Here is a 26230-nt window from a genome sequence, read left to right as displayed (position 1 = left end):
GCAGCACGTACCATTTTTAAAGTCTTTGGTATGATTTGGCTGGGGTGTGAACCACCGACCTCCTAGACTTGGAGAGCGTGCCAACCATTACACCAGAGTCTGGTCCTTTGTTCATACCTCCACCAAAATTCATCATCACTAAGAATCATAAATGTAAAAAGAAAAGCCAGACATTTTCAGAGCACTGGAGGAAGGCCTCATCTCATGTAATCCACATATTCACCAGTGCGAATGAGCAGAAATAGGAAGTGAACCCGCAGCAGTCAGCTCATACTTTATATTTTGTTTATTCAAACATTTTTTCGATCACTCCAAGTGCAAGACAATTCCAACATTTCATTGCATGGCTAATTGGGTTATTCTCTTGCAGACATTTTGATCCACAATCAGAAAAGTTAAGCCAAATTACAAGAAAGTAGAAAAACCTTCGTCAATCAAACCCTCTGTGCAAATCATGAGCTTCAACGCTGGTCCCCAACACTATGCTGCACAATTCAAGACAATAAAAGAAGTGCTTGTTTGGAAACTTTCTGTAACAAACTTCGATCCTACACAAGTAAACCAGAACATTATTAAAAAAGTTAGAAAAGGTTATTGCTCAGAGTGAAACAAATACAAAACGTTAAGGATGGATTAAAAAAAAAAGAGCATTCCGTCCATCATAGTGTTCCAGGTGATGGTCTTGTTTTCAGATACAGTTAAAGCTATTAGCGAGTAAGGAAGGAAGCCAAGCGACATTGTGGTTTGAAGTGCGAGTATAGGAATGTGCCAACAAACCTCGCTGTTGGCAGCTTGAGAGGACTGGAACCGTAACGAATCAGGAAAATAAATGGCGATCAAATATATCATACCGGTGTGCAATTCCACCATCTATGAATATCAACTGTACTTGACTCTGGAACTTTACTTATTACTTTATTTTAAAAGAAAGAGAAAGGGGGGGGGGGGGTTATTTGATCATTGAAAGCCAAAAAGGTCTCCAAGTGCCCAATCACCCAATCAAGCAGATAATTAATCCCTTTAAGGAAGAAAAATCCCTTTTTAAATTTTTAACCAAATGCAGTATAATCTGATAAAGATTCAGCCCATCTGTTAAAAAGAGAAATATACATTACCCCAATGTTAGGGGGTACTTCACCATCTTTGACCGAAATCACAGCTGGAACCCATTGTGGCATGGATTCCACATTGGAATATCATCAAATTGGCTAATTAATCAGAATAAAAGGTTACTTTCTCTTTTAAAATGACCATTCCTAACCCACCCCTAAAACAGCTTTCTCTCTCTTTTAATGGCTCCAACCATTTGCACCTTGTCCAGCCAGCTGGGGATTGCTCTTGGCCAAAATCTTGCTGGTCTCCTGCAGAACTGGCTGGTCAGGCCAGACATTCGACTGGTAGGGTGACGGTGATAACTTTGCAAAAGAGACCGTGGGATCTTTAACGTCCACCAACGACCCAGTGCTGGTAGACGACTCTTCCGGTTTGACAACCATCCGAGGGACGGCCCAAGCATTGATGCCTCACCCGATGTGTAAAACACCAGGGTGGAAGTTTATAGTTGGGTTAAGATTCGAACCGAGGCTAGACAGCTCAAAGGCAGGTGCACTTATCTCTTCTGCTATCAGCTCCGAATATTATGATGAACGGGAAATCGAGAGGGTGGACTTTTCATTCAAAACAAACAAACTTGAAGGCAAAGATAGTGGAAATACACCAACTTGCAAAAGTCTGATCAAAACAGATAAAGCAGCCAAAACAAGTCCAGAGTATCTTTTAAAGAATATTGCAATCGTTAATTGTATCAGGTAAATTAATAAAATGGTATTTTATGAACTAATGCCAGATCAATACAAGAATTCTCTTCCCTGAGACATCCTATATTATAAGAGCAATCAGCGTCCACAACCCTCCTTGACCATGTTGCGGAACGTCGGCCGAGGCCCTCACATTTTCACCTTCAAATTCATTTTCTCCAAAACCGCTTGATCAATTGATAAGTTTGAACATAGGAGCACCAACCCATGGATTACTTTTTAACAAAGTTATAAGGATTGGATGGAAAATGTGACCGGTGTTCCAAAAAGTCTTGATTTCTGTCGGCATGGGTTGCAGGGTGTTTCACTTATCAGGAATAAACGGCCTCGGCCGGATTACTCGAGATTTAGGAAGTATTGTGAAATTCCTTCAGTTTGCCACCATTCATGATCGTGTTCGAAACTATTATCTTGAGTGAGCACAAATTGTTAAGATGTGTCAACTCAACCTCCACCACACAGAGCCCTTAACGGTTAATTGTGGCTCGTTGGTAGTACCTTTCAGGCATACCCGTCCTCAACTTCGATTGAGAGGTTCGTGCACGGCTGGATTCACCGATGGCATTTTGCTCCGTGTAAGTACGTGGCCTTCGCTCGCCGCTATTCAAGTGACATAGCAATCTCGACCCAGCAAATATTTACCTCGACCTAGTTGTGCTTCAAAAGGTTTTTTTTTGGCAAATATAGCAATTCCAAACATGAAAAAAGAAACAATTGTTGAAACTGGATTTTGGCACAATCTGGTTATATTATAATTACTATGTGTCAACAGATTTGCCTAAAGCGAGGAGGGGGGTGGGGGGGTGGGGAAGAAAAATAGAAAGGATTTTGTTTTTCAATCATTTTGGCCGCACAGTTCAGTTAAACGCTTGAAGTCCTTGGAATTCATGTCGTCAATGGTGTTGTATGATAATGTGCACTATAATCACAAGGTTATCAGTAATCTCACATCTGCACGTATGAAGTGTGTCGTGATGCTAATCCATAGGATTGTTGGGACGTAATGTGGTGTCCTCCTTCTTGCATCACAATCGCACAACAAAAGTAAGATGTCCTGATGGTAATCCACAAGATAATTGTGATGTTGCAATGTGGTGTCACTCCTACCTTGTTTGGTTGTTTTGAGATTTCATCCCTCTGTATTTACATATTTTTTTAAAAATTACGAGAGGTCATCAGTAATCTCACATTGGGGAGCAGCAGCACATCGGCTCAGCTCATTCTCTGAACATCTTGCTTTTTAAAATAGTTCAATAATAAAATTAAAAACAAATGTATAACTCGTTTCATTACCCATCAACTGTGGCAATCAGGTCGACTCTGCTCATAAGCGACAAACCACTGGTGAATGGAAAGTCATGCTTGAAAAATAAAACGATCCATTGTTCCTCTGACTGCGATTGGATTAAAAAAGCAGAAGAAGAAAAAAGCTCAATCTGCATCTGTCCAATCAGTGGAAATGTAAAGTATTGGAAAGGAAACTAATATGGAATGGTCGAATGAAAGCATAATTAAAAGAAATGAAGGTGAACAACTGAAGAAAGTGGGAAAATAAAGTGTACACTAAAATTCAGCAAGATTGATGAAAAAGAAAAAAAAAATCAACAAAGTTTCCAACATTTGTTGCCCAAAGACCAGACCCCATTTTCATGATGGAGCATCAAGAAATCCTGACTGACACTCAAAAGACATCCTGTCTGGCCTTTTATGAAATTAACTGAATATCCTTCACCTCTCTCCAATCGTACACCACAGCTGGTTGTTTAGAGTGGTTTTGATGCCTCACGTGCAGATGCCATTTTCTTGCGCTGTGGTGACGAGGCAGCCGTGGTTCGGCACAGACCCGTGTGCCTGACACATGCAGCAGGTGGCTCATCGCATGCTGTCTCTATCCAATGACTGGCCCTGAAGTTGTGGGTGAAGCATTTGGTCCACCATGCAGGAGCTGTAAACGGCCATAATCACTGTACCACTCCTGAAGAAGTGCACACAGGTACACGCACATTAAACTGATTACTTCGATGTCGATGAGAACAAAAAAAAAAAAAAAAGAGCAACATTAACATCAATTCCATTATTAAATTCCTTTCTGGAAAATCAAAATCCTTTTCTAACCAAAATTAATTCTAATGATGACAAAACTTGAATTTGCAAATGTGTACTCGACAGGTAACATCACCCCAGAGAAGCAATGAGACGACACAAGCCTGTCGAGCTAGTGGCTCGATAATGTTATGAACAACTCATACATTTACATGGTGCACACACACCGACAAAAAATGTCTGTGTGAAACACCAGTCACACGCATACTGGGCCAATTGCCACCAAACTTGACACAGACCAAATTAGACCTGCCTAACATGGGCGACTCGTTTAAAATATATATTTTTTAATGACTATTAATAATGAGGATATCACCAAATTAGTCCAATTCTCCTGCCCCCACCACGATTCTCTTGCCCTCCTCTCCCCCCACCCCAGCAGTTCTCCCACCTCCCCAATGGGCCCTCCAATTACCCTACAACCCCAGTTCGCCAACTCTCCTGCCTACTACACCCCCTCCCCCCCGGCCCTCTAGCTCTGTCACCCCCCTTCTCATCCCCCCCCCCCCCCCGAGTACCCCTGCCAATATGAACATAAAATATTGTTATGTTTGTGGGGCAGATGGAGGAATTTAAGAAAAGATAGGATTGTATAGAGTAGCATGGTCCGTGGAATTGTAGGAGACATTTCGATGCAACTTAAGTTGGGAAACTGTCAGCTTATGTTATTACGGGGGGGGGGGGGGGGTGCTGTGTTAGCTGGGGTTGAAGGACAATTACTTCCAGTATGTGATTTCCTCCCTGTGTCCTTTTCCTACGTTTTTGCATTTCAAGACCGGCGATAAAAAGTGATTGCGTCCTTGAAACAACCAAGCTGCATGCAACAAACCACGGCCCTGGAGTGGATGATTAATGGGTGTGATGTAATGTATACAGGGACGAAGGCTCCGGAGTGGGAACAACAGGGTTAATCAGGACACGGGCACAGCATCCGAACATGGGCAGGTCGCATGACTCTCTTAACCACGCCACGGTGCACCAATTTATGCATGCATTACTAAAACATCTCATGTAACATCAGAGGAGGAGAGAGTTCGGATCGGAGTCAGGACACGTAGAAGGTGCGCACAGAAGCGAGGGAGGAGATGGCGGTTAGAAGAGAAGGGCATTACGACTGACTTCCCCTCGATATGGTGAAGAAGGCTACACGATTGTCGGTTCATGCTGAGGCGAATTTGCTCGTGGGATGCAGCAAGACGCTGCCCATTGACTGTTTGGCTGGGCCGTGTGAGACCGTGCCTCAAAGCCTCGTGTTGTGCCATTGGGGAAGAAGGCGGCGCCATTTTGCAGCCGTCGGCACGTGCGATCGTGAAAAGACGTTGCACGGAGGTTTTTGAGCCTTAGTGTTGAATATCATATCACCGCCCGAACTACTTCCCGTACGCTTCCCGCCAAGAGAGCGGCTTGGCATCATAGGTCGGTGAATGTGTTTTCCTGCGCAGTGGCGGTTTTGCAAACCTCAAGCTCCAGAAATTAATCTCTGGCCATATTGCCAAGTGCTGGGAGAAAGGGAGGATTTTTCTTTGATGTATTCTGTCCCCTTGTCTGTGCGGAGACACCTTAAATCGGAATTTAGTTTTATGTCATGTTCCGTTTTAATTATTCCTCTCTGAATAATTACCATTGCAAATATTTGATTTATTGTCATGAAACCCCCATATTTATTTAAGTTGCTTGTGTTCTCTTATTTGTCGTGGGTTCGAGTGTAAACCCTTGTCGTCCGTCCGGGTGAACGTGTCTGATGCATCCTCGCCGCATGCGCTATAATCTCCAAGGATCATATGTTCGCCTCCAAGGAAGAACTGTTTGGCTATCCATCCAGGAAGGGGCTAAACCCCCCCTCCCAGACACAACAATATGATTCAAAGATCTTTTACTACAAAATATTTTTTTTTTTCCCCCCCATCAGCACCTGGATCTCGTTCTTGTACATTTTTATGCTGAGATCACTCTTGGTCCTGTTTCGCTGTCCACGGAACAGAATTACACTCTGCAGGTCGGGGATTGGGGAGAGGTAAAATAGTCAGGGCGAGTCACAGTAAACATAGTGCAGTCCACGATCAAACAATCACTTGAGGAGATGAATGCTGACAAACCGAAACAATTTTACTTACAGGTCCTAAATTTGTTGAGGGAGAAAACAAGTGGTGTTAAGTCCATCCGACCGAAAGACGTCTGGCTCTGAGCATTTTCCTGTGCTAAGCTCCACTTCGTTGTGTACAAAAATATAGTCTTCTTATCACGTTTGCCAGTGTTCACTCCACCCTTTGTACTGTGCCCATTGCAAGTCTGGCTGCCCCATCAGGTCACATTCACATACCTTTGCTTCCAATGGTGCATTGAGAGCCTTGTGCTTTGTGTATAATATCTGTACTTTGCGATACTAAACCTGCCAGTGTTTGCGAATGGGAAAAAAAGACTAGGCGTGCCAATAAGCCACATGCGAGCTGGCAGAATACTCTCGAGGGATGTGTACTGGCCTTTGAGTTGGGTTCGAATCTTGACCTCGACTCAGCTATAAACAGTCACCCTGGTGTTTTGCATGTGAGGCTATACATGAACACATTTGCCTTCCATCGCAAAGACGTTAAGCTGGAGAATCCCTTCTATCAACAATGGTCGTTTGTAGATGTTGTCCTTCGTGATGAGTTGGCAAGTCATCGCCGGTATCCTGAATAAATTACAAACGCTGCTCTAACTTACAGGGGACACTGACTGCATCAGCACCATAGCCACACTCCAAGCATTGATGAAAATCAGCAGTCATACGCTGCACACGAATGAATGAACGAGTGAATCCACAAGTACAAAAGAATAACTTGGCAGATATGAGCAGAGGGAGGAGGCCACACTGCTTTTGTTTCCTAATCCTTTGTACTCTCGAGCAAATGTCATTTTACTCGCAAACTGGGGTTTTGGACGAACCACCACGGTCCATGACGCATTTGAGAGGGAACTGCACCATTATACCACGAGCACAACCTTACGAGTGAACATTCATCATCGTTTGCATTGAGGTTCACATTTTTGGCATCAAACCCTTTAATTTAGATTTCCTTATGATAACACCACCGTATGCCTACCTTGCATGGTCATGCGAGTCCATGGAGTGTTTTCGCGCAACACAGAGGCTTCCTTGTCAGTTTGGCCATGCAGGTGTAAAAATCCAGAAAACCACGAGCGACGGTAACCAAGTCTATGTCCCACTGTTCTTTACCGAAAATTTTCACCATTAACTTCACATCCACAACCATTTGATTAACTAACATATCCCATTAAACCATGAGACAGGGAAGTTGGTCAAGATATCAGCAAACATCAGACTTCCCTTTTCGAGATGTACCACGGGATCATTCACGTCCACAATGTACAGTGTGCGGCAAAGCTGGATTTTTAAGTCACTGAAGGATTTAACAATGCAAGATGCAGTGTTGCTTGTTGATCCTGCACCAGAGCTTTCATCTTGCTTGGATTTGAATTTAAAGGGGAATATCCAGGACCAGACAGTTCATGCCAATTGGAACATCCTTCCATATCACTACATTGAGTGCCTGCCCCTCACCCCCAATACCACATCATCCCCCAAAATCTCTTACGTCATTCTCCTCATTCATACTCAAATGGGGTAAAGATGTTCCATGACAGTCCAGCTGTACAATCTCCGCTTCTGTGAGAGCTCCCTCCACAACAATCCCTTCATCATCTGCAGAAAAGGTGAACAATTGGAAGAGGTGGGTGAGAGAGGAAATAAAAAGAAAAGCTTTTTTTATTTTTATTTTAAATAGACTGTTTATAATACATTGTCCAAAGCTTATATCTCCATCCATCTGCAGCACGCGTCGATCTTCTGACACGTACTTGGTTAAAGTACCCGCGTGCTGTGAAAACGTGCGAACGGTGCAAGGAATGTTTTACCGTCGGCGGATGTGTTCAGTCGGTTGTAGTTCATGCGGAAGAGAAACGCTTCCAGGATAAAAGCCACAATGATAGTTAGGACAACCTAAAAGGGACAGAAAAAAAGAAAAATACAGAGATGTTCACTTGAAAGTCAACAAGTACAAATTTCTCCGAAAGTTTTGCAGCACCTTTTCCCAATGGGGAATCTCTCCATTGTTTGAGTCCAAAAAGTTAAACTAGACGATAGGGAATATATAATTTAAAAAGTGATGTCACTGTGCACAGTGCGATTTCATGCAGCCCAGCTCAAAACTTGGTAATTCAGCTTATTTTCACCATTGTGACAAGATAGAAGATCATGAAGTACAAGCGGCTCCACCGGGAGGTCTGGGAGACGACACCTTCCTGCACAGACGTACACATCACACGTGAGTAAAGTTTCCAAGCAGCAACACAAGTTTATGGTTTTCAAACCTCTCCCCGAAAAAAGTTATGCCAAATGTCCTCACAACCCACCATAGTGATGTACCAGTTGTTGACAACTGTTAGTCCGAAGAGGGTGACTGTGGACAAAACATCGTATCGGTTAATGGGCAAACTTGGAACAAGACATGAAGTAAAAGGTGTGAAGTTTCAACGTTTTTTGATCTACCGTTGTAACGGACCTGAGTGTCATGCCTTTAGTGCCCTCATTCCATTGTCATTTGTTCTTCATCACTCAAAGGACTCAAAACAACTATTATATCCCTGGAGTAAGAATAAATAGACCATTAAGAATAAACAACTATTATATCCCTCAACAACCCTTACTACTTGGTCAGTGAGTGCCTGGATGATCAAGCAAAGGTTCCACATCAAATCCCTAAACTCTGGACAAGATAAAACTTCGGGTATTTGCATTGGCATATAAGCAAGCAGGTTTGGCCACAAGAGATCGTCCTTTCCATTTAGTAGTAACAAGACCCAGTGTCACAAATTATTTATTTACTTGCATCTGTCCAGGTGGTGTATTGGTAAAATGAGTTGTTAATGCTTGTACGTCCGATTCGATACGGAACCAGTTGTTTGTTATGCATGGCCGTGTAATGTTTGTTGAGGCCAGAATCTAAAAAGAAAGAAACAAGTCCTATTGTAGTTGAGACTTTAACCTGTTTAGAATGATCGCTGGGTTTGAGAGATTTCTAGGTACAATGTACGAGAGGTTTGTAGAGGGAGGAAATTTCGTGAATGTTCTCTCTCCATGGACATATAAATGGGAATCAGAGTAGAGGAGAGGAAAAGAAGAACAGCAAGTCAGGAGTTACTTAACGTACCATTCCATGTTGGAGTTTGTTTTTTTTATCTTGGAAGGTTGGTTGCATCATCAGGGCAGTAAAAAAAACAACAACAACAACTTTACAGCAACGCAGGGAAAGGTGAAAGACATAACACGACATTGTAAATATGAACGATTAAAATAGCAAGGGAAGGTTCTGATGTCGTGTAACGCTGGCCTACCATTTGGGTCACCGACAGAGATAAAACAACAGAGTTTGTAGGTCTGTAAGAACAACTGGTCAGGAGGATTGTGGGAGTGAAGAGGGTGGATAGAATGAGGATGGATGAACTAAGGGAGGAGATTGGTGTGCAGATGAGATTGGTGAAATGCCGGCTGAAATAGGCTGGACACTTGGTGTGGATGGGGGAAGAGGGAATGACGAAGAGAGCGAATAGGTTGATGGAGCAAGGTCGGAGGAAAAGAGGTCGACCATGGTTGAGATTGGAGGATTGTGTGAGGAGGGGTATTCGTAAGGTAGTGGTGGTTGGAGAGCGGATCGAGTTGGCTCAGGACAGAGGGAGGTGGAGGAGTATCGTGGTCAAGGTAGGGCAGAAGCTTGGTAACAATGGACCTCACCCCTCATAAAAGGGAAGAGAAGGAGAAGACGAGGTGTATAAAATACAGAACATTTATAGTCATTCAATTCGATACATGCTGGGAAAGCAGAGTCCTCTGAATTAAGGAACGGATCTGTGTACGAGAAGGGAACAAAGTTTTAATGACGGAAGTTAGGATGTTAAATGGATGTTTTTTTTTTAAATTTTCTTCACCGGAAAATGGGAATGTCGGATGCTTTTATGCACTGCCTCGGATGGGTTCAACTCACGTAGTGCTCGCAATGACGTCGTCCATGATTAAAATCTCATCAAAATGCAGCCTTGGTTGTACCTTCTTGTAGTTAATTTATCCTGACATGAGATGTTTAAGGGACACATCAAGGTTCGAGTCTTATTTAATGTCAATTGTATTTTACATCATACAACCCGGGTAAATAAATGCACTGCTTCGGTCTTCCGATCATTAAAGCCCAGCGATGGAGTGCGGCTGGGAGAAATGTGGATTTACTCGTATTCAGTATTTTTCAACAAGGGCTTTATTTTGCATCGGATTAATCTGACAGTTCTTTATTTGATGATGGAAATGCACAACTCTTGGTCGACGTAAACCCAAAATGTATTTACAATTCAAAGTAACCTCCCTCCCACCCCTCAATCACACAACCTGGTGAAACTCTGTGGCTCTCATAAGAACTCGTGGCTGGAACAAGTTATGTCTCTCACAATGACAAAACACATTTCAGCCTCAAAAAAAAAAATAAAAAAAAAGTCACTGGGCTGGTGATAACGAGACAACTCCATCTATGTGAAATGCTGGCTCTACATACGTAGATCAGTCACCAAAGCTAAGGACAAACAGAGGTTCACTCAATCGTGTGACTACTCCAGAATACAAGGACATAACGGAATGGCAGGAATCGGAACGGGTGCATATTGTTCGACTTATGTAATCTCTCCCATCTGACATCCCAAACACCATCTACCAAGCAGGCCACACAAGGTGAGGCACCAACAGCCTCGATGTTCAAGGGTCAGTCAATCACATTGTCTCTTTTCCAAAAATCATGATCGGATGTACACGAGGGATACACTCACCAAAGCTGTTGAGAATGTTATCAAAGTTATTAAGGAAGAAAAGCCCTCCACCCACTTCGGTACCATTCTTCGGGCCTGGACCCACCACTGGGTTGAAGTATGCGGCGACGGAACTCTCACTAAAAAGGGTACAAAGATACGAGTCTCGTATTACTCACTCACTTTACAACACACAATCACAGTTAAAGATAGAGGAGACCGGTCGAATACTTTGCCATCAGCAAGTCTCTCGATATAGTTCAGCATAATGATCTTTAACTGTTTGAGTGCTGTTGGCCATGACCGTGGCCTCTAAGCATGACAATAATGTGACGACACTGTAATAGAGCAGTGCATAACCACACACACTCCTAGCCTCGTATACATTGGACATCAAAAATACCGGGCAGTGCAAAAACACTTCTGGACACAAGCAGCCACTGGCAAAGTCTCCATTTGTTTACCACACCACTGTTTAATCCCACTTGCTGTTGAATTAAAACCAGGTGGGGTTGTCTCTGCCCGCCATCCTTCCAAGGTCGGCAAAATGAGTACCAGCTTGCTGGTATCCTGTGTTGGAGAGGCGACCCATCTATGATTGTGTCCAATAGCCAAGGAGACTGCTTAGGCAGCACCAACGCTCTGCACAGAGTATGGTCCCAACACTCGTGTGTGTGTGTGTGTGTGTGTGTGTGTGTGTGTGTGTATATATATATATTTGATGTCCAATATATATATATATATATATATATATATATATATATATATATATATATATATATATATATATATATATATATATATATATATATATATATATATATACACACACACACACACACACACACACACACACACACACAGTGTTGTGGATTTCAGAATCGGATCAGAGTAATGCACACAACATCTAAGTCCTCAGACATGTTCAGAATTTCCATAAATACATGTTCAGAATAGACCCATCCCCTATGTTCAGACATGTTTAGCACCAACGCTCTGCACAGAGTATGGTCCTGATGGATGGATTGGGTTGATTAATTTAAATTCAGGTACGTTAAATAGTTTTTCTGTTATCTCTGCCACAACATGTTGTTACTCGCGATGTCACAACTCTTGAGGGCACTACATACCATTCATCCCAAGGGATGCCACAACTTGACACAGCTAACAAAAGGTAATTAATCTTGTACATTTTCAAAAACTCTTTCTTTAATGCTGTTACTTTGTTCATTATACAACTTATTAGACTATTGAAAGGTACCATGACCACAATAACTTCACAAAACTAGGGTTAGATTTATCTCTGAATGTATGGAATAGATGGTATCCAATATTATTTTTGTTTACAATTCATTGACATAAATAAGGTCACCTCGAATGAATGGGGATGGTGGGGAGAATGGGCTGAATACAAGGGGGCCCAGGGGTGTGGATTGCCTGCCACCACAGTCTTTAAATGTACCATACTCTTTGCATAACGGTGCGTGTAGCTCGGGGTAATCCAAGACCCAATGTCACTGCATGACTCCCAATAAAACACATTTCCTGGATAATTAATAAATCCATTTGTACTGAGAAAATTCACTTAACTGGAAAGTACTCTTGGGCATTAAACGGTTAACAATACCAGATAAACGGATAACAGCAGATTGATCTGATTGTATTGGCAGGTACCAGGTAGAGATATTTCACCTGAATGACGATGTAGCTCAACCAGTAGCACCTTACTGCAAAAGGCCCGTATGAGCTGCCTTCTCAATTGTACCGAAGATGGTCCGAATGCAAAACTGGTTTCACCACAAAGAGTTATTCTTGGACAATTTTGTTGCGGGCTGGTGAAATCAAAATGCATGCTCCGATCCTGGAATTGGCAAAGTGCTTGAATGATGGAGAAATACCACCAAAAGTGTTATCATTCTCATAATGAAAAGACACCTGAACTCTTATCATTGCAAAACAGACAGCATGTCGTGAAACTACCACAACTGACAGTTCCAAAACATCAACTGGGCACTCCACAAGTGTGTCAAGAGTACACGAGGCACTGTGGATCTTCTGCCAGAAAGCAAACAAGTATCTGAAAGGTCAAAACACAAGAGATTCTTAAAAAATGCAGAAAGCTACGCTTAGATTTCAGAATTAGGAATACAGCCATTGTGACGATGGATGACAGGGTGCTTGCTCTTCTCAATCTACCAAACTGCACAGGTCTTGCCAATGGACTGGATTGCACAGACATGTGTAAACTCCAGACATGTTCAAAGCAGAAGATAGTGGAGCAGGAATCAGATATTCAAGCTGAACTGGAAGAATACGATGAGGAATGCGACGACGAGTAAGGTGAATGGACAGATATCCCATCTACATGGCTGTTGCAGTGACAACTCCACTATAAATTGTTTGATATTTAAAAATAAGGAAAATGTACCTGTGAACACATGTAATTATTTGTTTTCTAAGCACTCAACATATACTATCATGATAATGATGTCTGCAGTCTAAGATGGGGAGCCCAAAACAATTTGGGGTAAAACAGGATTTGAATTTCATAAAATGTTCAGTTCCATAGAATAATAAATTAAAATACAAACTCTAACATGACATACATTTATTGGAGTTTGGAAGTTGTAAAGATTTATACACTTTTTGCAAGTAAAACACTCTGATAACATTGTAAGTTCATCCAAGTGAAACGGCCCGTCTCGACAGTTTGTATAATGGTAATAAATTACGTGAACAATGAAACTAAAGTGTGATTGATTGATAAAAATAACATTTGACAAATTAGTGAAAGCATATTCGAGATATAAACCTTGTCCAGATTTATAAATAATACACTATGCCATTCAGGCAGTCGTTGTACACAACTCTTTCAATCTTTTGCCCTTCAAATACTTATATTGTGTGCACCTGAAGAAGAACAGTTTTATTAGCATCAAATTTATATTTAAAAAAAAAAAAATATATATATATATATATATATATATATATATATATATATATATATATATATATATATATATATATATATATTGTTACGGATCTGGAAACCATATGCATTCAACATACAGATGTCCCAAAAGTCAGTTATATCGTTAAGTATGTGTGTAGTCAGATCCCCTTCCTTTTGTCTAGTGGGAGAATCAAAGGCGTGCGTTACAATTTCTTTTAGTTAGGTTGTTACATCTAACAAGCCATCTAACAACCATTCCATCTGCTTGACCACTTGGCTCATCACGATCCACCACCAACCAGCTGCCTTCTCGCACCCTGACGTGCCAAGGCAAGATCTCGCGCTTCCGGTTTCTCAGCTCCCACAAACGTTGTAACTTTTTCACGACGACCTTTTGCAACATTGATACTGTTGCTCAACAAGTACGAACCCGCGTGGAAGAGTGGGTGGGGTTTCCCGGCCTGGGCCGAAACCCCGCCCAGGAAGGGCGAGTCCATGGGAGCCTGCCCAATCAGGGCAGGGAGTGACGTCTGTTTGAGCGAGCCCCGCCCTGTTGAGGGAGGTCCATAAATTCCCGAGCACTCTCTGAGGCAGGTGTGGTTTTTTGGGGGGTTGTTACGAAGGTTGTTCGGAGGTTTTTGACGGGGTTGTTGTTGAGCGTGCAGTTCTTTTGAAGCGGAGGGTTGAGCAGGTCATGAAGGTGGCGAACATGTCTCTGCTGGCCCGCCACAAGGAAAGGAAAGAGCGACCCTGACCACCCTTTGTGGACCCCGCGATTCACCACCTGAGCTCCACCACGAACAACGAGTCCCACACGTGCGACTGGGAACCAAACCAACGACCTTTGTCAGGTGCCACATCGTGAAGCACCCCCTTCCTTTGACGGTCAGGTACCCAGCTGGACTCTGACCCCCAGCTAGTCTCTCTCCTTGGCTGCAAGGGTCCAATAAAGAACTCTGGGTTTATTTTAATTTCTGTGTGTGTCTGCGTGTGGGCCCCGTCTTGTAAGTAGAACTGAATAAGTGTTTTTGGATCATTGTAAATATTCCTTGCTTGCATATTCACGTTGTCTTGCTTTGTGTCTTCATTTACTGTAAATAAATCATCACAGAAATGTTCTCAGTTCGTTTCCATCCCTTCTTGCATTGGTCCAGCATGGTTCGGATCTGAGTTTAGACGGGGTTTTTTTCTCCGGTCATCGGACAATTGTAGCTGGGACGTCCTGAGCAGGCCCGCTCGGCTGCATCCAAGCCGGAAAGGCGCGTGGCAGAGTGGTAGTCGGTAGGTGTAATTTTACCACTGCCGGTAGAGTGAATTCAGTTCGGCTTGGCGTTCCGAGGGCGTGGATTCCCAGTAGCCGAGACCACGTTGTTACTTTGGTACATTGAATCGAGAAAAAATAAAACTACGCCATGCGGTCAAGATATTGGCGTTCCACGGTCGGTTAAACAACCCACCGGCTCGCGGAGTTATCCGAGCGACGGCCTATAATTCTGGGGAGTTTGGTGGGAGACGACGCAAACCTCCACCACCTCGTGGTCGTTCTCGCCACCGACCCCCGGCCCGCAACAATATATTTGGTGAAACATGAAAGAAAACAAAGGAATCACGAAAATGAAAACGATATTGAATTATTCAGTAAATCCCTAAAATTATACATACATTCGATTTGGATATGTAATGTGCCTTCTGGATGTGTTTTTTTTTCAAAAAAAATATAAATAACCAAGTCATTTCAAAAACCTATTAACAAACAATCATGTTAATAAACAATCATGACAAGTTAAAAAATATTATATTTTAAATTTTTTCACAACAAACCATGCTGGTGTAATCGATACATTTTACAACCCTCCCAACCCCCTGTGCTAAGAATTGCTGACAAAGCTCAATCTGAGGACACTTACAAAATGTGTATTCACGACCACAAAGCTGCCACTTTACAATTACCATCATATCAATTATCATCTACAGACAAAGACCTTTCAAAAAAACATCATAAAAATTTGCCTCCTCAGGTGGTACCAATAAGTGAAATTTGGGGTCCTGGCCCATGGACTACATCGCTTCACATGGGAATGCTAAACGAGTCAACCAACAGAATCACAATCATAATTAGGAGGTGATGAACACCGTGATCTCAAATATATTTGACAGCCGCCTACCAAAAGCAAATGATGGTGGATATCCTGCACTCACTTGCAACAACCAGGGTAAAGAACTCCAGCGAAGAACTCCATACCAACAATGCCAAACGAGTAGTAAAATACCATGAGTGTGAGAGCTAAACTGGAGGGAGGGAACAGGCAAATGTGGAAAAGGGAAATGGGATTCAAACTTGAGTACTTTTGCCCGAGTGTAATCTTTGTACATTTACTGTTTACATCCTGAAAACCTTTAAATTGCCACATCTGCAGGCCTTTCCCTTCATATTGTTACGGATCTGGTCTAAGGGTTGCATGGGGCATAGGTTAGAATCGTTATGTCAAAGTGCACGTTGGCATAAGCGTCATGTAATTAAAAAGTGTCGAGTAAAGTTGAGCAAGTTCTGGTCTTTGCCACCCAAGTATCCGTTTCTGAAGCCCCATTTTCCACCTCCATACATTCTGTAATATGTGAAGACAAAGACCCTAACCCTAACCCAGCACGTGAAGCCCACAGCGAAAGTATGTGGTGAAGGACAAGCAGCCTGGGCCACTGTAAAGACCCTTCACTGCGTGGCAGACATGTTCGTGTGTGTGTGTGCGTGTGCGTGTGCGTGTCCCCGAATCAGTGAATGTGTTCAGATTAATTATTTAAGTAGTCAAGGATCTGTGGTTGCATGGGGTTATTTTAGTATTCATTCATTAGTTTTGTATCACCGCTTGCGGCCAAGTGTTATTCTTCTTCTCCACACCATTTGTTTTCAATCAGAACCTGTGTGTGGTCATCAGGAACTCCACAGCACATAGAGAAGTGGCAGACAACCCATAGGTCAGGCTGTTTGGGGTTCACACAATTAAAAGCGCATTGCAGACAAGCTCGGCTATTCCTGATGGCAAATTCTCCGTGGTCATGCGCTTTTAACCGTACACTCGTGCCCAAATGAATGAATGCGGAGATGTCTCGTCCTTAACCGCCACGATATGATTTGCACCTTGCCATGCGAGGAAAGAGCTCAAACATAGTCCCCAGAACTTCACGGAAGCGTTTCTTCACTTTGAAAAGCCTGAAAATATAAATAAAAGACAGAAGAGGAAACAAATCAAAAGCAATTGGTGGTAGAAGTTGGAGAGGAAGTAGATGGGATAAATGTGTAAATGCAGCATAATGTAGGAAAATGCGAGGCTGTGGTCATACCGCAGTAGACGAAGTGGACGCAGGGTCACAATGAAGTAAAATGAATTGACGTTGAAGAGACAGACCGAGAGTCCAAGCAGGGCGGAAAGAGTCACTAGAAAGTCAAAGCTGAACATGACAGGCATGAAACAAGAGTTCAGACATCGCTCAGTTGCTCTTGTTCCCTCAATCCGAACCCTTACCTTGTTTAGCCCACGGCTCACATCGAGATAAAATGTCACAGAAACGGCAAATTAACGTCTGTTGCCCTCTCCTCTCACCAACCCACCTTCCATCCCCAAACCCCAATCCCACAAAAACAAATGTTCAACAGACAATGGTGAGCTTACCAAATACCTAAAAAAAACCCGGTATTCTCGCCGATGTATCAAGCTATGATAACAGAAGACCAGCACGGTACTTGTAACTGGTGTTCCATCACAACAAGGATTCAAATGAATGTGACCGTTAAAAAGAAAAACAAGTTTTGTTTTTTTTAAGTTTCACCGGTTTAAAAGAAAAAGTAATCCAACAAAAATGGCTGACAGATTTTAGTGTACCCCATGGTACCGGGTAATGCATCAAATGAATGTTTGTGGAAAACATTTGACATTGGATCAGACATACGTGTGAACTCACTGGACGTTTTGCACCAATTGGAACGGACGGTGGGGTTTAAAGTGATTAACATCATTAACAATACTGCTTGGCCATTGTCGTGGTGAGAATTTGGAACATTTTGGTTACCCCCAACATTATAATGGGGTGTGCATGACCGATTCATTCATTTGTTCAGAGATTAAGTTATTATTTAATGCCAAAAAGTTACTCACATGTTCCAGCCAGAGGTGAAGTAACACGTGGGACCCAGGCCGACGATTTTGAGCATGGCTTCCACACAATAAACTGGAACAAAGTTCACAACCGTCACAAAAATGAAGGAAACCCAATCAAATCAATCAATAAATTCCAAAATCAATAACTCCATATTAGACACCTCGGCAAACAGCGGTCCCTTAAGCACGGCAAATGCAAAACCTATTGTGAAATCATAATGAGGTTGGGGAGGAGGTGGGTGGGGGGCAGGATGAGTAGTGGTAGGGGAAAAGGGGTGGGGAGGGTAAAAATGACCGAGAAATTGAGCTTTTTTATGTGAATTTTTGGACTTCTAGAAATTGTGATTTCTCCATAAGCCCCGCAAATTATCAAATACTGTTTCATGACCTTTTTTATTTGAAATCTCGTGCATTTTTTGATACCAAATTTATGAAACATAAAATTAGTGGACTTGCTTAATGAGATAATTAAAAAGCTCGACATTTTGTCGCTCATTCATTGATATATACGTATTGTTAAAAAGGTTTTCTATCTACACACCAAATTTCGTTCATTCGGACATTCCATCTCCGAGATCTTTGAGGGTGGTGGTCCAAATTACACCCTCGCCAAGCCTAAACATGCTTCATAAAAGCCCAGTCTGATAGTGCTTGTGAAAAATAATTAAATATATGTATTAAACAACAAGCACGTTGCGACCATCAGCAGGGCCAGAGCAACAAGGTCTGCACATCCTGAAATAACTCAATTTGCCAATCATGCCTCCAGTTGCTGGCTGGGAAATTAAAACTCTCATTGCTGTGTGACGTCACACAATGGCAAAATTAACATTGGAATTGTCTAACCTGCCGTATGGAATGGAAGAGAAACATTATTTGGTTAATAATGTTACAACGAAGAAGTCGAGGTACCACCAATTCTCTCCCCGTTTGCTGTTTGTGTTTTATGTAACATAAATATCTGATAAAATCATTCCATCGATTACAAAACTAAAACGCTGTTGTCACAATCGCTTGAGAACTTGCCAAAACCAAAAGCGTGACGATGACGTCACTGTCAGCGACATTGCAGCTTCATCTCCAGAAGCGTTGGTGGCGAGCATTGAAAGCGAATTATATACTGGTGTTTCAAACGTCTTTCGATGTTCTCGAATCAAAGTTAGAGGTTATTACCTAACCCCGTCCAAGTTATACCAAAACACTGGTACATGCGACCTCCCTGCTTGATGGTCCAACATTTAAAAAGGATATAGAAAGGACAAACCATAAGTGGGCAAGTATTATTGCAGGCTTTGATGGGCCAAATGTCCTCCTACTGCATAGCAGTTGTTTGGAAGGGAACTCATATTTACAAGCTTTAAAGAATGACACGATCCTTCAGCACATTTGTGGTAGCTCCTGAAGCTCGTGGTTCTCAAAGCGGCTGCAGAGTCCAGAATGTGAAAGACTATACTAGAGCCGGAAACGTTTCGATTTCTTTCATTGGCGGCACATTTTGATACTTTGACCAATCACTTATTCCTACAAAATTAAATAAATAAATCAAACATGTAAAATTAAAAATGTATTTATATATTTCTGCTTCGGACAACCATTGTAGAGGTGATAGAGCAGCGTTTGCCTTACATGCAACAAATGCGATTGGAAACCAGGGCGCGCATGCATCCCCAGCAGGTCCTGTAGAAGAGAGTGCACAGAACCCACTTCCATCAAGTTTCCTTTCCAGAAAATAAAGCAATTAAAAAAAAAAACCCATCTGACTAATCAATCAGTCCGATAACATCTTTGCACTCCAGCACTCCCACTTACTACAGATATTTGGCCAGGGTAGTGACATAATGGCCTACTCTTTTCAAAAACAACTAGCAGATTAACCAGAGGGTAATTGCATCACCCCCCCTCTTTACAGTGATTGACACAAACACACGAACACACACCTCCTCCTCCTCCTCCTCAACCTCCCCCTCCCAAATCTGTCCCTTCTTTCTTTGCTCCACCCCCCCCCCCCGCCACCCAACCCCAAGTCCTCACTCTCTCCTCCCCCCACCCAACCCGAAGACATCAATTCCCTCACCACTTCAAGTCTTAAAACCACCGACCTACTCCACCTGCCACAACTCCTCAAACTCCCCTTCTCCCCATCCCACAAAAAGTCCTCAAACACCCCCCCCAAAGTCTCAACCTTCCCATTCCAAATATATCCCTTCTTTACTTCCCCATTCTCCCCCAACCCCAACACTGTCCTCCCCTCCCAAAGAAATACCTTTCCAATGACATGGGCTTTATTTATGGTCCCTGAAGCCGAGGTCACATTTGCCATGGCGGCCGTGGGGTCTCCAAAATCTGCGGCCACTAGCAATTATATGGCGGCTGCAGTATTTCCAAGGTCACACAATGTAGCAGTCACATACGTTTTTATTTTTCGGGTAGCCGCACGGCGTATTTATAAATTGTGGAGACCGAAAACGTGGGGGTGCCGTACGGTCTTTGATTTGATGTCGCACGGTGACTTTAGGGCATTGCTGCGGCGGCCATAGAATTTTCAAAGCAGATGCAAGGTGCCTGCAAGGCGACCGCAGGGGGACCCTAAGCCGAACGTGCGCCCAGACGGACGGTAACGAGTGGGTATATATACACCAGTTCTTTTTTTACTGAAATAAAAATATACCAGTATATATAACTGAATATACTATAACTATAATATACCGTGGTGCCCCCAGAATCCGAACGCCCCATTGTTTGAACAAATTGGAATCCGAACAATTTTTTCTATAAAATTTTGCCCTAAAAACCTAATACATTTTAAAAAACCGACCACAACGTGGCGTTCATGTTTGTTCACGTGTCTCCCCCACCTGGTCGAGCCGCATCTTCACGCTTTGTTCATTCAGTTCGTCGGTGGAAGTCCTCGTGAAAGCATCTCTCGTGTGTCGATCGATACTTTAGGCCTCAGTCACATTTGCTCTACGGCGAGGATAGGGCAGCCGTACGCCCTCTGAATTGACAGAAACGTGCGGTGGCCGCAGAGAAACTGAGGTGGCCTCAGGGTGGCCCTACGCCGTTTGGCTATATTTTACAGGTCGTAAGGTCGCCGTGGAATTATAACGCAGAGTTATAACTTTTTTCATTTCTACGTTCGCCGTAGAAATTCAACAAGCCGAAACAAAAGAAGTGGTAAAAAAAAAATATATATATATATAATTTACCCATTCGTTACCGTCCGTCTGGCCGCATGTTCGGCTTAGGGTCCCCCTGCGGTAGCCTTGCGGGCACCTTGCGTCTGCCTTCAAAATTCTATGGCCGCCACAGGAACGCCCTAAGGTCACCGTGCGACATCAAATCAAAGACCGTACGGTACACCCAAGTTTTCGGTCTCCACAATTTATAAATACGCCGTGTGGCTACCCGGAAAATAACAAGGAAAATGTGTCCAAGAGCAGCGTCCAAAACCTAAAGGTTTTGTCGGCTAAAAAAAAAAATTTACATTAAAAAAAATAAAAACAACTTCCTATATTTCGTCACGCGCCTTCATTAAGCCAATAGAGAAACCCGTCATAATGTATTTATGTATTTATGATATATCGTGTATTTACGAAATATATAATGTATTTACGAAATTACAATACGATAAATGGAATAATCTTTAAATAGTAACGTGAACTTTTCGAAACTTTAAAGCAAATATCTGAATATATTTAAAAGTTCATGATAGACACTCTCAAAAGGCACCGTCTATGTGAGGATGTGTACATGTGATCAGTATTTAAGGCGATCCGGATCTTGTATATACAAGAGCCGAGTCCGAGAAATTAAGGTTTTGTCTTCACAAGAAGAACAACAACAACAACAACACCGAGCTCTCCATGAGCAGCGTTCGCTAAGTGAGACACTGCCAAAAGCATATGTGACTGCTACATTGTGTGACTGTGGAAATACTGCGGCCGCTTTATAATTGCTAGTACCCGTACATTTTGTAGACCCTCCGGCCGCCGAGCCAAATGTGACAGGCCTTACCTCGTGTTTTCACCTTCATTTGTGATGTTTGTTTTTTTAATCATCTTGTGTTTTAATTAATAACATAAAAAGCAATCCGATCACGTGGTGTGACGGACTGTCGGGCAAGGATTGAATTTCACAGCAAAACCAGTTGTAATTTGTAATATCCATGATTACGTCAGCCCGATGCGTTTGATAAAAGTGACTGTGGTTCTGCGGGCATCATGTTTGATGAGCTGCCCTGGGGGCAGCGCTCTCGCAGAGTGCGCGAGCGATCGGAAGCCAGGCCGGAGCACGAGCCTGTGTGGACCTTTGGATGTGGTGATTGTACCAGTTTACATACAATACACCGCCACCGAAGGTCATTTACTCATCTTATTTTATCTTAAACATGGGGAATTTCAGTTTAAAGTGTCTTGAAAGTGGGTTTTCTTTGGGTCCACGAACGGATTAATTCACTCCATTATTTCTTATTGGGAAAATATTTTTGGAATCCGAACTTTTTGCAATCCGAACAGCCTCCTGGAATGAATTAAATTGGGATTCTGGGGGCACCACGGTATAGGCAAACACCGATACTCCGATCTCTAGCGGTAGCGCACGCAGACTGCCACGGAGACCAACGTAGGTGCACGGAGGGCGTAGGGGAACCGTGCGTCGACCCTGCGTTTCCCACGGGTAGTCACACAGACTGCAAGGCCACCGTACGGTGACCGTGGAAATAGTGCGGCCGCCGTAATTTTTGGGGGTTGGGAAAATTTATTTTTCATTGAGAAGAGCTTACGGCAGCCGCACAAATAACGCAAGCCCACCGTACACCCTATGTACAGTCGACGTGGAACACATCTACGTCATAGCTTGGCTTGTCGAATTGCTACGGCGAACGTAGAAATGATAAAAAGTTATAACTCCACGTTATAATTCCACGGTGACCCCACGGCGTGTAAAATATAGCCAAACGGCGTAGGGCCTCCCTGAGGCCACCTCAGTTTCTCTGCGGCCGCCGCACGTTTCTGTCAATTCAGAGGGCGTACAGCCGCTGTATCCTCGCCGTAGAGCAAATGTGACCGAGGCCTGACTGACAGGTAATGCGCTAATTCAAGAGAAGATAATCAGAAATAACAGCAAAGACCTGCGTTACCTCCACAGCAAAATTCCTGCTTGAGCAAATGCAACAGTTATTTAGGCAGTGTATAAACAACAGACCGACACCTCGATCGCTGAGACCTATCTTCACAAGGCCCGTGATGCCTATCGGCTCAAAATCCTTTGTCGCTTTGGTCGTTTTGCACTGAAGGGAAAATTTATCGGGAGGGTATGGCGATTACGAAGATGACAGCTCTGAAGATATTGCGATGGTTGTGGAACCGCACCCTGGGGAGAGCATCCATGAAGACATCGGATCTCCCAGAATTCGTTATTTCAGTAGGAGAACTGAAATCACTAACCGTAAATGGAGAAGACTTGTAATACCACCAAGAGACGGTGCGACATGATACACATTTACATAGAAACTTTGCGTCCCTACTTCCCTTCTCCCTCCCCCCTCCCCCAAAAACATTGGCAAAGATAAAACCACCCCTTTAAACCAAATGTGGTCATGCTGATCCCACAAAGCAAGTATCTATCCTTACTATAATTCACAGACCAGTGTTTGCGTGTTTGTTTGATTGTGGGTTTGTGTGTTTGTCGCGCTACTCCTCCGACAGTTCTGGGCCAATTACATCCAGACTTGCCACACAGGATCAGCATAACCCAAATTAAATATATAGGGGTGTTTTTATCTTTGCCAGTGGTCTTGGTGGTGTCGATGCATTTTCTCCGAAAATTAGCATCGTGGGCTTGAGGGTGATAAAACAAATAATAAAATGTTGATAATCAAAACTTGATATTAAAATAAATGTATTAAACCTGGAATAGAAAATGTACTCAAATATGATGTGACTCCATGTGCTTGAACATGTATATATTTTAATTTTAATTAATAATCATATCTTTCCTTTGTATGGAAGGATTGACCTGACCAGTAAAAACTGTGATGAACAAGCCAACCATTCCAGCAAGTCAGATTCAGCATTGCCTATTATATGTATATATATATATATATATATATATATATATATATATATATATATATATATATATATATATATATATATATATATATATATATATATATATATATATATATATATATATATATATATATATATATATATATATATATATATATATATATATCTTCTTCCTTCGGCTGCTCCCGTTCGGGGTCGCCACAGCGGATCATCCGTATGATCCGCATAGTGATTTGGCACATGTTTTACGCCAGATGCCCTTCCTGACGCAACCCTGGTCGCCTCTTACGACACAGGGATATGGTACACCTATTTTAACCGGGGTATACACCGGCCCAGTACAATGGTGCTCATTTCGCCGACCTCGGAAGGATGGCAGGCTGAGTCAACCCCCTGGTGTATTAATTCAGTGGCCCAACGGGGCTTGAACTCAGGACCTTTTGGATCCCAAGCCGCTGCCCTAACCACTGCGCCAACATCAGGCATATATATATATATATATATATATATATATATATATATATATATATATATATATATATATATATATATATATATATATAGTTGAAAATGTGTCTGTCTGTGTGTGTGTTTCTCTGTGACCTATGCACGCGAAAAGTACTGGACTTATCCTCACCAAACTTCACATGCTGACAGAACATGTACCCGGGAGTGTCCCGATGTAAAAGAATTATACTTCCGACTTCCGGTTTCTGAATTATGACGTCATCACCTGATTGCGTAACGTTAATTTTTCAAGTTCAGCCGATTGACATGGGACCAACGGAATTTGCTAGAGAATGAGAAATTAATACTACAGTCAATTGAAGACAATGACTTCCGACTTCAGGTTTCCGAATTATGACTTATGCATTCGACACACTTGCAAAAATGACCATATGTATACTATACTGTATAATGATATAATAATCATCTGTAAGTCATATTTTATTAACATTTTCTTTGTTCATGATTGTTATAAAAAACATTTTTATTGTTACTGTATAAAGTTTTTACGTCACTTCGGCCTGGATTCGGGATCAGCGATCAAATAATGTAAATCACGATTAAAAATTATTTTTTGATGATGCGGGAGTTATCTTTATTAAAATCAGTAGAGGAAATATACACCATGTCTGATATTTGGGTCTTTCATGTCTCCGACGATGTCTTTATCTCCAGGGACGCATCATTCCCCATGACAAAAACCGGAAGGAAAAGGGTCATAGCCGACGACACGGATTCCAAATTGCCAGGGTATTGTGTTGTTGTTTACTATTCTCTCATGTGCACGCGTTGAGTATGAATGGAAGCTCACTACGTTCGCTATTAAATGCTGTGTGGTGTATAAACACGATCGGGTTTGATTTATATGTTGTGAATATTAGACACACACACACTTTTAATGGTGTGGATACATGTGTGTGCGTGTGTGTGTGTGTGTGTGTGTGTGTATCTATGTGTGTGTGTGTGTGTGTGTGTGTGTGTGTGTGTGTGTCTGTGTGTGTGTGTCTGTGTGTGTGTGTCTGTGTGTGTGTGTCTGTGTGTGTGTGTCTGTGTGTGTGTGTCTATGTGTGTGTGTCTATGTGTGTGTGACTATGTGTGTGTGTCTATGTGTGTGTGTCTATGTGTGTGTGTCTATGTGTGTGTGACTATGTGTGTGTGTCTATGTGTGTGTGTCTATGTGTGTGTGTCTATGTGTGTGTGTCTATGTGTGTGTGTCTATGTGTGTGTGTCTATGTGTGTGTGTCTATGTGTGTGTGTCTATGTGTGTGTGTCTATGTGTGTGTGTCTATCTGTGTGTGTCTATCTGTGTGTCTATCTCTGTGTGTCTATGTGTGTGTGTCTATCTGTGTGTGTGTCTATCTGTGTGTGTTTATCTGTGTGTGTCTATGTGTGTGTGTCTATGTGTGTGTGTCTATGTGTGTGTGTCTATGTGTGTGTGTCTATGTGTGTGTGTCTATGTGTGTGTGTCTATGTGTGTGTGTCTATGTGTGTGTGTCTATGTGTGTGTGTCAGTGTGTGTGTGTCAGTGTGTGTGTGTCAGTGTGTGTGTGTCAGTGTGTGTGTCTATGTGTGTGTGTCTATGTGTGTGTCAGTGTGTGTGTGTCAGTGTGTGTGTCTATGTGTGTGTGTCTATGTGTGTGTCAGTGTGTCAGTGTGTCAGTGTGTGTGTCAGTGTGTCAGTGTGTCAGTGTGTGTGTCAGTGTGTGTGTCAGTGTGTCAGTGTGTCAGTGTGTCAGTGTGTCAGTGTGTCAGTGTGTCAGTGTGTCAGTGTGTCAGTGT

General features: G+C 42.5%; 1 protein-coding gene across 1 annotated transcript in view; it reads right to left on the bottom strand.

The window, feature by feature from the left end:
* Positions 1 to 271: 271 nt before the first annotated feature.
* The window catches only part of TPCN1 (two pore segment channel 1), a 75612-nt gene continuing 49653 nt past the window's right edge, over positions 272 to 26230 (bottom strand). The window contains exons 16-27 of the mRNA XM_085859384.1: positions 19500 to 19550; positions 17871 to 17943; positions 17059 to 17166; positions 16856 to 16927; positions 15919 to 16008; positions 10788 to 10906; positions 8334 to 8380; positions 8154 to 8222; positions 7836 to 7920; positions 7517 to 7623; positions 5833 to 5910; positions 272 to 3792 (exon numbers count right to left, since the gene is read on the bottom strand). Of these exons, the coding sequence (XP_085715510.1) occupies positions 3706 to 3792; positions 5833 to 5910; positions 7517 to 7623; positions 7836 to 7920; positions 8154 to 8222; positions 8334 to 8380; positions 10788 to 10906; positions 15919 to 16008; positions 16856 to 16927; positions 17059 to 17166; positions 17871 to 17943; positions 19500 to 19550 (986 nt within the window). The 3' untranslated portion in view covers positions 272 to 3705. The remainder of the gene's footprint in view (positions 3793 to 5832; positions 5911 to 7516; positions 7624 to 7835; positions 7921 to 8153; positions 8223 to 8333; positions 8381 to 10787; positions 10907 to 15918; positions 16009 to 16855; positions 16928 to 17058; positions 17167 to 17870; positions 17944 to 19499; positions 19551 to 26230) is intronic.

The sequence above is a fragment of the Eptatretus burgeri genome, chromosome 16, assembly GCF_056783735.1.
Source record: "Eptatretus burgeri isolate ZD-2024b chromosome 16, Ebu_testis_v1, whole genome shotgun sequence".
Taxonomy (NCBI): Eukaryota; Metazoa; Chordata; class Myxini; order Myxiniformes; family Myxinidae; genus Eptatretus; species Eptatretus burgeri.
The sequence above is the reverse complement of the archived record's forward strand: the minus strand, read 5'-3'. Positions and strand labels throughout refer to the sequence as shown.